The sequence below is a fragment of the Electrophorus electricus genome, chromosome 18 (genome assembly GCF_041902795.1).
Source record: "Electrophorus electricus isolate QZ-2024a chromosome 18, ASM4190279v1, whole genome shotgun sequence".
NCBI classification, from domain to species: Eukaryota; Metazoa; Chordata; class Actinopteri; order Gymnotiformes; family Gymnotidae; genus Electrophorus; species Electrophorus electricus.
The window spans coordinates 2,330,001-2,342,872 of NC_137514.1; the positions used below are offsets into that span (position 1 = coordinate 2,330,001).

Below are 12,872 nucleotides of genomic sequence, written 5' to 3' on the forward strand. Positions count from 1 at the left end.
ATTTGCATTTCAGGAATGCATTTAAGAATCTGATTATTTTAAAAGAGGGAGTGAGAAATATAATAGAAAATAGAATTAAATCCAATGTATTGTCATTGCTCAGTACAGGTACAAGGCAACACAATACAGTCTTCACATGTCTAGCAAGCTGGGGTCAGACACCATATGGCACCCCTAACAGGCTTAAGGGGCTTGCTCAAGGGCCCAAGAGTGGCTGCATGAAGAACCAGGATTCAAACTCACAAGCTTCTTATTACTAGCCCAAAGGCTACTACCCACTAGGCTACCGCTGCTCCGTAACACTAGTGATGGCAATAACAATAGCAATAATAATACATTAGTAATAGTTCTCCATGTCCTGCAGGTTTTGCCTTCGCTCTATATGCCCTAGCAGAGCTCCACCTAAGAGCAAAGCAAACACAGTGAATAAATATGACGAATACATAGCAGTGTGTACAGCACGGAACAGATAGCACTACTGGATGCGGGCAGTGTGGAATAAGTACTAACCTCCAGCACGTCACACGGATGCTTTCCTTGGCTTTGTTAGGGACAGAAATTAGCACCTTGATATAATGATCACATTCGCAATTTAAAATAGGACACATGTAAATGGTGTCACTCTAAACTTGTAGTCTTCCAGCTTGCATAGAAGGAGAGCCTTCTCAAGTATAGAAAAGCACTTATTACCGCTCAAACAGTTTATCTCTCAGCCCTAATAGAAAATAGCAAAAATAATCCTAGATTTCTTTTTAGTACAATTGCACATCTAACTAGTAATAAAGCAGACACCTATGCTCAGATTACATCATCATATAGTAGTAATGTTCATAGTATTAATGTGACATCAGGCAGCTACTTCGAGATCAGAACAACCAAGACAAAAATGTCTCTAGAATCCTTTACTCCTATTCAAGAGCCTGAACTTAAATCTCTGATCTTGCACTCAAAATCCACCACTTGCTAACTAGATTCACTGCCCACACACTTTCTTAAAGAAATCCTACCTGAAGTAATTGAACCTTCACTAAATTCAATAAACTCTTCCTTGATCTTCCTAAATCTTTCTCTCGTTTGAAGCTCATGTAAATAATATTTATAGGACCGCCTTGCTTCACTGCATGAACATTTACTCCTATCTTAGCTATGTTACATTGGCTCCCAGTAAAATTTTGATCATAAATTTCTTGTAATGAAAGCACCGAATGGTCTTGCCCCACAATACCTTAGAGAAGTCCTAGTGCATTACGACCCACCACATCTGCTTAGATAAAAAGGTGCAGGAAATTTACTACAACCAAGAATAAGAAAATTTACCACAGGGGCCAGAGCCTTTTCCTATAAAGTTCCCACACTCTGGAATAACCTTATTGTAAATGTTCGAGACTCAGACACCCAGTCTTAATATTTAAGGCAAGGCTGTAAACCTGTACACAGACATTTTATTAATTACATCCCATCTTAGGTAAAGGTGTAGATCTGGGGGTCCATGGGCATTGAGTGTTATGGTAAACTGGGATGTTATGGTGTTGTCACTTCACCTCTCTTTTGTAACTCAAGTTTGTTGACTGAGAGCAGCAGAGTGCTGAGGTTCCAGGGTGCCCTCATGTCTGTGGCTCCTTCTGGCTCGTTCCTTTTAGCTGTGCTACTATAGCTAGATCTGCCAGAGTCTGTCTTTGCACATTATAGTTCCCTAATTTACACACCCTCTTATCTGGACATGTCTAATAATCTAGTCTCTCTTTCTGCTGAGATTCACCTACCCCTGATGCCATGATTTTACTGAGAGTCAACCCCTCTCAGCTGACATGGCTCCTCCCACCACCCCCTGATGCCCCCCTGCTATATCCCACCACACCTCCACCCAGCCAACTACTCTCCGTTCTCATGGGGGATGGGTTTAGAACACGCGCACACCATCGGGACCAGACTAGGACTTCTAGAAAACCAGATTAGACATTAATTGCTTATTTTTTCATTTTTATTATTATTATTTATTTTTCTCTTTCACTACCTATTCTGCTCCATATTGTTTATATTTTTACTACTGTAGTGTCCACTGCTGGCCAGAGGAAGTTGGGCACCCCCTTTGAGTCTTAGTTCCTCCCAAGGTTTCTTCCTCATGCTCTGAGGAGATTTTCCTTGCCTCTTGGCTTGCTCACTGGGGGCTTGCGCTTGGACATTTGTAAAGCTGCTTTGTGACAACATCTGTTGTAAAAAGCACCACATAAATACATTGGACTTTGATTTTGTTTATTAAAACAATGGGTAACTGCACTTGTGCTTTGCCCTGTGCATGGAGTCACATTACGAAGTTCAGTTCAGTATGTTTTAAAGCAACACAGGCTGTAATGACAACAGCGGGATGCAACCACTCCCAGTCATGGGCATGTATGTCTGATTCACATACATCTCTGTCCAACATGGAGCCTGCTGCATGAAATACAGCAATGACTGGCCCACACCTATTCTTTGTAGATTGAGAAGTGCTGCTTCTAAATAGAATAAATAGGTGTGCACCAGTCATTGCTGTGTGTGTGTGTGTGTGTGTGTGTGTGCTCATGGGTTGGGCTCTGCTAGGGCATAACGAGCTAAAGAGTAATATCTGATTCTTATATCCACATCACAGAACAAAACAAAATCTGTTGTACCTTTTGATCATCAAAAAGGAAAAAGGTTAAAACCAAATATTCATTATATATATATATATATATATATATATATATATATATATATATATATATATATATATATATATATATATATATATATATAAAGTAGTTTGAAATGCTTGTTCACAAATGTCAGATTACTACATTAACTTTGCATATATTAGTATAAGCCCAGTACATTCTTATCAGTTGGCTGTGTGCCATAAAAGTTTAGCACACCTTCACATTTGAGCAGGAACAAGGATGTAGATAGCTGTATAAACAAGGAAGTCAAAGCTGCTTCACAAGCCCTTCCACAGCTGCAGGTCACAGTGTGTCGCCATGGCGTCGTCTCTCGTCTCTGCATTGGAGGAGAATCTCAAGTGCACACTGTGCCACAGCATTTACAACACACCGGTGATTCTCCTCTGCACCCACAGCTTCTGCAAGTCCTGCTTAGAAGAGAACTGGGCTGAACAGAGAGCCAACGAGTGCCCACTCTGCAGGAAGAGGTCGTCCGTGGCGACCCCACCCGTCAACCGCGCACTGAAGAGCGCCTGCGAGTCCTTCCTTCAAGAAAGGAGCCGCAGGATTACCCACAAGGCCGAGGGGCTGCTGTGCTCGGAGCACGACCTGAATTTGCAGCTGTTCTGCATGCATGATGAGCAGCTGGTCTGTGCCAAGTGTGTGACAGAACAGCACAACAATCACAACTTCTGCTCCATCAGCAAAGCTGCCAGTGAGAACAGGGTAAGAGGTGCATGGATCACCATTTACACTGGATGGATCATTTCAAGAATTCTGTAGAATTCTGTGGAACATGAACATTTGAGCAAATTAGATTTATTAAAAATATTATTACTAATGGCTAATATATATATTTTTAATTACACCAGACAGATTTCTACATACTAGACAATGTTTATCACAAAATTAGGTGGTCCTTATTTTTTTGCGGTAGAAAAAAAAAAACCTATAGTTTCGGTCATTCCAGCGGTAAATGAGTTACATAATCTTTTGAATCATTTCCTTTTGGAGTCACATGCAGTGACTGTGTTTTCTCCTGAACACATGTGCAGGAGGAGCTCAGAGGTCCTCTTCAGGAGTTACAGGCAAACCATGTAGCCTTTGCCTCAGAAAAACTCACCTGTGTCTCCATCTCCCAAGAAATCCAGGTTCATGTCAGCATGGGTTTTTTATAGGCAGACAGTTTATTTTGACCCCATGTTTTTTTTCTTTTTTTTCCTTTTTTTTTTTTTTACCAAAACCTTGTGGAAAATTTGGGGCACATATTTTACTTAAATAACAATAGAAATGTTTGCTAAATTCAGCATTATTTCAGAATGATGGGTGATTCTGATGGTCAGAGCTCTCTCGCTCTTTGTGTGTGTGTGTGTGTGTGTGTGTGTGTGTGTTTTGGCAGGGGGCACATACATATGACTCTCTTTGTGCTAAACCTACGTAAACCTACTGTTTAACATCAATTGTTCACACATTGGTGCTGACTGCATTAAACTGCATTAAGACTGTTCTGAGAAATGTCAAAAGAAAACTCTCACATCCTCTTTTTCAGTCTCAGTTCATGAACACGCAGATGCAGATAAAGAAAGAATTTGAGAAGCTTTACAGGTTCCTGAAAGAGGAGGAGGAGAGCAGGCTCGCTGCACTGAAGAAGGAAGAGGAGAGAAAAGCTCAGAAGATGAAAGACAGGATAGAAGAGATGGATGGATTCATGTCTTCTCTCTCTAGAAGGATCAAACACATTGAGGATCATATGAATACTGAGGATAGTTTATTCCTAAAAGTAACTTCATTAACAAAATATCTCTAAATATGGCATTAAATGACAATCGGCATAACACTGTAGTTTCCAATATTTCTCATGTTGTTTTAAAATGTATTTTCTTTCTAGAACCTTAAAGATGTTGAAGAGAGGTAAAAATCTGCTTCAAGATTTTATATAATATGGTGTTTAGTTTGGAATTCTCATGTGGTGCATTTACAAAATAATTATTTAAAATGTGTATTTAAATATATTCAAAATCATAAATTATATATTTGTATTTTGCAACATCGACAATAACGTATTGTATTTTCCATATCAAATTGTATCAAATCCATTAAATGTATATATGTATTTTGTATGTTTTAGTGCAGAGTACACAGTGCCAGATCTAAAAGAGGACCATGGAGCTCTGATTGATGTGTCCAAACATCTGGGGAATCTGAGATACAGAGTGTGGGAGAAAATGAAGGACATCTGTCCTTACTGTGAGTGGATGGGCCGTGAGGCACAATCTCTACAAAAATATTTATCTATATTCATAAATATATTTAGGATACTTTGCATACATCTCTACACATACTGTAATGTACATCCCCCTTATTTTTCTTATAAAGGGACTAGTTCAGACTTTCTACCTTCTCCATAACTGGATCAATACTGCATCTATACTAGCATAAAGGCTGCCACATCCTTTGATTCCTAGTAATATAGGGATGAGCCCTATATTAGCCCTGCTCACAGCCAACACACTTTAATAATTACTTCATTTAACATGCATAGGACTAGAACTCACCTACACTCCAGTCAAGGGTTACTTACAGACTGCATATTTTACACTACAATCTCATATTGCTCTTTTTCACTTATCTAATATTATATGTAAATATCACATAAATAACACTTTAAACAACTGAATAACTGCCTTTTCTGGTAACGGCTGATGTTTCTTTCATCTCATTGGGAACTCACACACACCACTTCCACATACTCATCACCATACTAAAACATTTTGAAAAATACACACACACACACACACACACACACACACACACACACACACACACACACACACACACACACACAAAAAAAAAAAAAAATATATATATATATATATACTATATTTTATATACTTATTTTATATAGTACTATATACTATATAAAATAAGTGTATTTGTAGAACTGTTGGATATACAATACTATGTGCACACAACTAATTATTAATTTCAACAACAACGAAACAACTCTAGACCCCACAGGGTTCAAATGTCACCAGTTACTGGGTTTGCATTAATGTAAAAAGTGGAAATTAAATTTGTCTCTTGGTTAGTCTTAAAATATTTACAAGTAATTCATGATTATTATTCTTTTTAAAGATCCAGTGATTTTGGAGCCAAACTCTGCAAACAGCCGTCTTCACCTGTCTGCTGATTTAATCAAAGTGACCTGTCGGGACACAAAGCAGAACCTCCCCAATAATCGTGAAAGGTTTGCTGTAGACCCCGTCATCCTGGGCTCTGAGTCCCTGGGCTCTGGAACACACAGCTGGGTGGTGGATGTAGGGGAAAGCGAGAACTGGACCATTGGACTGGTGAAAGAGTCTGTCAAAAGAAAAGATAAACTCTCAGTGAGCCCACAGGATGGATTCTGGACGATAAGTCGGAATGACGGATCGTACTCGTTCAACACAAGATATCTCGGAGCTGAGAGAGTGAGGAGAATCCGTGTACAGGTGGACTGGAACAATAACAAGGTGACTTTCACCAACCCTGAATCCAACATACAATTACACACTTATGCACATACACGAGAGAAAATGTATCCATATTTTTCTACAATCAGTGATATCCCACTGAAAATACTGCCAGCCAAAGTTTCAATGGCAGTTAGTTAAAATGCTGCAGATTTGTCCTGATCTTTTTAAAAATATAACAAGATAATTAAGTGTTTCACCAATTTTTAAAAAATGAATAAAATGTAATAGAGCAGCGTGACTTGCAGCCACCTTGTCTTTACAAATAGCAACAACTACTGCCACCCCCTTAAAAAGAACTGTCCCACCACCCCACAAAATGAGTTACCACATCAGGCTGAGAAGAACACTGACCCTTCTACCCCAGTCAGAGAGTCTGCACACACTGACCCTTCTACCCCAGTCAGAGAGTCTGCACACACTGACCCTTCTACCCCAGTCAGAGAGTCTGGACACACTGACCCTTCTACCCCAGTCAGAGAGTCTGGACACACTGACCCTTCTACCCCAGTCAGAGAGTCTGGACACACTGACCCTTCTACCCTAGTCAGAGAGTCTGCACACACTGACCCTTCTACCCCAGTCAGAGAGTCTGGACACACTGACCCTTCTACCCCAGTCAGAGAGTCTGGACACACTGACCCTTCTACCCCAGTCAGAGAGTCTGCACACACTGACCCTTCTACCCCAGTCAGAGAGTCTGCACACACTGACCCTTCTACCCCAGTCAGAGATTCTGCACACATACCTGCAACACATGCCGGGGCTGGTTTGTTTGTTTGTTTGTTTATTTGTTTTTCTTTTCTTTTCTTTTCTTTTCTGATCTACTACAAGTCATGAGCTTGAGTACAAAATATTCTATAGATTCTTAGTATTCTGTTTCCATATTTGTGCCACTTACTGCCTGTCTGAAAACATTTAACTAGAATAATTAATCCAGTGTGAATTCTGGGAAACAAAATATTTATAATCATATAGATATTTCAGACATTATTATTTAAATGGAATAAGTAATCATTTATGTGTATCTAATATTAATCACCAAAATACTAAAGCATGCCTCATGATTTACTTGATTAAATATACATGTATATATATAGATTATACATTCTTAATATGTTTTGGTAATTACTACTGTAATAACAATCAGGTATGTTAGAATATCCAGAATTGTTTAAATGTTTTGAATGTCTTATAATACATTTATTTTCGGCATAACTGGTTTGGTTTATGGTGTAGCATTTTTATGTATAACATGTTTTCCATGTTTTAAAATTTTTCATGTCTCTTATGATTTTGAAATCTTTGACATGTTGTCCCTGTCACCGTGTCTGTCCCCATCATGCTATCTGTGCCATTCGTCTTGTCCCCCCAGGTGTCAGCACCTGTACGTGTCAGAGAGTCTGTCCCTGTGTTTGTTGTTGTCCTGGTCACTGTCATTCCCCCGGCTGTCCTGCTCGCGCTGGCCCAGGTCGGAGCGCTCTGTCCCCCGGTCTTGGCATTTGACGTTGGTTTCGGGGCCGTAGCCTGATAGGCTGGTGCGCCAGGAGTCACGCCGTTGGGGAGGGGCTCTATCACGATACGGCCCTTGTGTGTGTGTGTGTGTGTGTGTGGTGTGTGTGTATGGCCACGCCCTCCTGCTCCTCATTGTGTATTGTTAGTGTGCGTGTATATAAGTCTTGTGTTTGACTGTGTATGTTGTCGATGTTTGAAAGATATAGCATAGCCTGCATGCTATATCTTTGTTGTTTTGTGTAAAAATAAATGTAGGTTTCAGTTTTATGTGACTCGTCCCTGCTTCCTGCTTTAACTCCTCATTGTGACACTATTTATAAAGCATTGCTTAGGAAAGACTATATGTGTGCATTATTAAAGGTTAAAGCTATGCATTGTTATGTATGAGTGTTATGTATGAATGTCTGCATGCATGACACAGAAATAGGTAAATTCTTAGAAATTTGAAGAAAGTAAAATCCCAGTTCACATTTTTTCCAAGCTCGTTTTTCTCAGAAGTGGAAGGTGTTTGGACTTTTCGGCATTCTGGTGATCCCACACTTCGTTGCTTCCTGCATTATGTTTGTTTGCCCATGAGTTCTGTGGCGCTACCAGAAGTAACATTACACAGCAAAGTGACTCATTGTTCCGCAGATGTCATAATAATAACCTTCAGGGAAGCTGTAGGTAATTTGTTTTCATCTGATAAGGGCCAATATTAGGAAATGAGCATCATACCAAAGGCAAAAAGAAGATCACCACGGTGACATTTTTTTCATTAGCAAATACATACATGCAGCTTTTTGTGGGTATGTAAAAATATTGCACAGGATATTCATGAATTCATTAACATGACACTCAAGAATAATGGATATGTTAATTAACATGACCTGCTTGATCTTAAGATCACTAATCACTTAACATTTGATATACTCCCACTAATAATATAATAATATACTCCCACTAATGCAGAACTAATACTTTTGCATACACAGTAATCCCTTGTAATAAACCAAAGAAACATGTGATGGAAGCCTAAAAATAAAAACAAAAGAAATTGATCTGCAAGAACTATAAATATTTTGGACATAATTAAGTTTTTTAAAGACAATGAGACATTGGCTGTTAGAATCATGACTGGGAATTTGCTTTTTGTACCAAAACAAGGGTACATTTTATAAGTGAATGTGCGTGTACTTGTGTAATGTTGAATTTGTATCAAGATCACTATATATCACCTGGCCTTTCTCAATGTCCAGAAACACATACATTATCTTAGGTTTGGGAAGATTTAGATTTCATGAGAATTTATCTTTCATCTGATGTATTAAACACGAGTACAGGACACAGAGGAGCAGAGGGTATAACCTGATTTGGTTTCCCCAGTAAATGACAGGTATGACAATACCAACAGTATTTGGGAACATCACTTCTAACTTGGGCCAAAATAAGTGTTTTAAAATTAATTTAACTTTTTTTCTGACATCAAGGTGTCCAGACAGAGGATGCTTATGTCTTAGGAACAGTGTGTTGGATTTGTATTGCGAAGCAACAACTATTTGGGTTATGGTGTTCCGGTCCCCATCAGGGCAAGATGGTTACCATGTCCTCTGCAGCCCATCGTTGTGGATAAAAAAGTCACTTTTATAATCGGTGGGTCTTTAGTGTCTTCTAGAAGCTGCTGCAAAACAGTGTTAACTGTTACTTATCAGCCTTCTGAGCTGCTGCTAATGCTGACCTGGATAGCTGGTCAAGTGGTGTGGGATGCGAAGGCATTATAACGTCTACTGTACTTTTCGATACAGGCAGAGCAGGCCCTTCAACATCACCAGGGGAGTTACTCATAATTGTGTATGACAAAGAGACATTTCCAATTTAGCAGGCTAGGGACCGTGTTAAAATACAACCAGGAAATATATTCTCATATATGTCACTGAGAAATTGAATCACTTTGTAACATTGAATATTCTTAAAATACAGACCATTCAGCCACATAAAATTTCTTAGAACCAGTATAACTACCTGCAGTATAACTACCAGTTTTCGGTCATCTACATGCAACCATTTACCAGAAATCAAACGCATGCTTCTAGCATTGACTACAATGTTTCCATCACAATTGCTTCCTGATGGAAAAAATGCTAAAAATGTTGTAAGTCTAAATGAATGTTTGTGCATAAGATAATGCATGCTATTTATTTACAGTATTACAGTATTTTCCCCAGCACAACCTTTTAGCCCATTAACAATATAGCTAATATTGTTTAGCCCTTTAGCAATGATGCTATTAACAATGAAGCTAATATTGCCTTTTAGTAAGTTGTCGACATTGATGTGATGTTTTAGCAAAAAAATCTTGCAACCTCGATATATGGTGACTGGCCAGTTTTTGTGCATTTGGAGATGTCTACGATACCTAGTGGAAAATATTGAGTAGCTCCTGAGTACATTAAAGTATATGCTCAATGTTATTCACTTTATCTGACAAGACCCTGGTGATCAGGAAATGTATGACTGAAATTCAGCATGACTGAAATGTCATCTCCAGCATCCACATACATTATAAACACTATAAACCCCCAAAATAAAAGGCACTTTTTGAAATTTTTTTATTCTGTATTAGATTAACTCAGTCTGAACCCAAATGATAGGAAAAAAAGTCTGGGTGTGAATGAACGTCTTTGTCCAAGTGTCTACTTCAAGTTGAATGATCATTGTACTATATGTACAATTTTAGATAACTAGTGATAGTGATAACTAAAGTGTAGAAGTACAAATAATTGAAAAATGAGCTTACTTAGAGGTGCACATAGAGGTTAATGTAATTCCATTTTACAGTTTTACAGTTGGGTGTTATCATGTATGCACACAGAGACAAATATCTTCCTATTTCCTTCAGTACTGCTACATCTATGAGGGTCAGTGCCAGGCCAAGGCCCCCTCCGTCCACCAGAGGGAGGTCTTGAGTCAGGCACGCCACTAATCAGGCTAAACGCCCAACAGCTGGCCTAGGCCTATATAAGCCCAGTGATCCAGTCACTCAGTGTTGGGTCTTTGCTAAAGTTTTGAGCTAAGTGCCTAGCTGGTAACTTTAGGTATTTAGGCCTGTGAGGGTGTTTGTGTTTTTACACGTCCCCTCCCCTCTCCAGTTTTCCCCTTCAAATCTGTTTCTCTCCCAGGGCTCTGCTTAGCCATTGCAGTTCCTCCATGTTTTCTGGTTTTGTTTGGAAAGTTTTAGTTTGGTTTTCCCCAGGGCAGCCATTGTTCCTGTGGCTTGGTTCTCCCGTTTCCCACAGTCGGTGTGGTGTTTAATTTTTTCTCTATAGTTTGGTCATCCTCCATTCCTTTGAAAGGCGATATACGTGGGGGTAGTTTTATACTTGCTGCAGTCTAGCGGGTATATGTTCCCCTTGCAACAAAGTGGCTGGGGTTCACTCCCAACCTTTGGTTATTTACTTTTCTTGTTTTAACGGTTCTATGAACTAACAGTTTCACACATGGGCCTACCATCATTAGCACATGGTTGCTCAGCCTGTAAGCTGTTGGTGACATCACCTATCTGACTTAGCTTTGAGCCTATGTTACATCACAGTAGTCTTCCTGGAATTGACTTCAGTATAGGTCCCCCCATAGTTTCACAACTAAATGCCTGGTTGCATTAAGCATCGTAAGTGAAATTTTCCCTTAAAGGTGCCATAGCATCCTTTTATTCAATATTTTTAAATTGTTCTCTAATGTCTATATAGATGTCTTTGGTCAGAGTGAAAAAGATGAACACTCCCATTTACAACCCTAAGATTTGGGCCTATAAGGAAATGTTTTCTTTTTTCTGTGTATTTAAGGCTAGTGTTTTTGGTAGTTCCTATTTGGTCCTTTGTTTCGTCATTGTGTCTGTGTTCTTTGCCTTGCCTAGCCTAGTTATGCCCTTCGACCAGCAAACTTATAACAATTTCTTCAGAGCCAAAACCTGATTTTGTCTGGTTAATACAGCCCTTTACTACTTTTGTGTTATGTGGTTTGTATCGGGATAGATATATCTTTCCTGGGTAACACATTATCAGAACAGAAGTTAATATAGCCAGTCACTCTTTCTGTAGCCTCATTGACAACTGTGTTGTAAAAACGCAGCTTCCCTCCATATGACCGCAATCTTAGTTGTGGGCTTGTTTATCTTGAGTACAGTCTTATATACTGGTTTTAAATGGACTATGTTATAATCAGAATTTCCTAGAGGAGGTTTAGGCTTAGTTGCATAGGCATTTTTAACATTCCCATAACATTTATACAAAATACAATATAGTATATCATATAAAATATAAATACAAAAATAAAAACAGGGGCACACGGTGAGTGCTGTATCTGATCCTGAACGCAATTTACACTACAGGATGCAGTTCTGGTAAGTATTGCATGGTTAAAGAAAGAGTTATTTAACAGTACTTTATGTATTAAAAATGAGCTATTGTGTATTTTAACTGTACTTATACTCAGAAATAACTCATGTGACTTAAAAAAAATGGCAGAGGAGAAAGAGAGACAATGCTACTTAACACTTCATTCTGTGCCCACTAATAAGGCCATCCGCCTTCATCTAATAATCAAAAAGACAGAAAGAGACTTAAGAAAACAAATAGTTACAGAGTTGCCAGGAGACACCCCACCCCCTTTCTGCCAAGATCAGTTCTGTGAAGAGATGTTTCCACCCCCTTTCTCTGCCCCCTAAATGGTATCTTCATCCTCTGCACATGTGGAAAAAGTGAGGCATTGTGAAACAATGTTTGAGGTTTCAAAACAATCTGTCATCAATTTCCATAATGACATCTACTTTGCCAGTAAGAGTCTTGATAATGCTGTTCTTTGAAACTATGACTCAGGCAGGCATTGAGTCTAAACTACTATTATTCTGGTAGGTTATGCCAAGGTATCATTGTAAATATTTCAGAGAAATTACCACACAACAAACAAAATAAATAAAAGCTTTCAGATTGTCAGAGACAGCAAATTTGGACTGTAATGAACAGTGTGTTGCAGTAAATGTGTTTCTTAACATCTGTAAGGCTATTTCAATTGCTTTCAATTCAGTTTAATCTGTAAAAATGCCATTTAGAAAGATAATCTGTTAACAAAAGGCTGGTATGTTTACTGGGATAAATCCCCACATGGGTGCTGGTGGTGTCTACTATGTAGTCTA

At 38.9% G+C, this 12,872-nt stretch overlaps 1 protein-coding gene across 8 annotated transcripts in view; it reads left to right on the forward strand.

The window, feature by feature from the left end:
* The window catches only part of LOC145652057 (nuclear factor 7, brain-like), a 16,317-nt gene extending 8,343 nt beyond the window's left edge, over window positions 1-7,974 (forward strand). For 7 of the 8 annotated variants that reach the window (XM_081701394.1, XM_081701395.1, XM_081701396.1 and 4 more), the window contains 7 exons: window positions 3,092-3,401; window positions 3,731-3,826; window positions 4,225-4,455; window positions 4,564-4,586; window positions 4,804-4,922; window positions 5,811-6,187; window positions 7,563-7,974. In XM_081701394.1, the coding sequence (XP_081557520.1) occupies window positions 3,092-3,401; window positions 3,731-3,826; window positions 4,225-4,455; window positions 4,564-4,586; window positions 4,804-4,922; window positions 5,811-6,187; window positions 7,563-7,718 (1,312 nt within the window). In that variant the 3' untranslated portion in view covers window positions 7,719-7,974. Of the gene's footprint in view, window positions 1-2,924; window positions 3,402-3,730; window positions 3,827-4,224; window positions 4,456-4,563; window positions 4,587-4,803; window positions 4,923-5,810; window positions 6,188-7,562 lie in introns of those variants that run through there. The other variant, XM_081701392.1, reaches the window with a different exon arrangement.
* The last annotated feature ends 4,898 nt before the right edge of the window (window positions 7,975-12,872 follow it).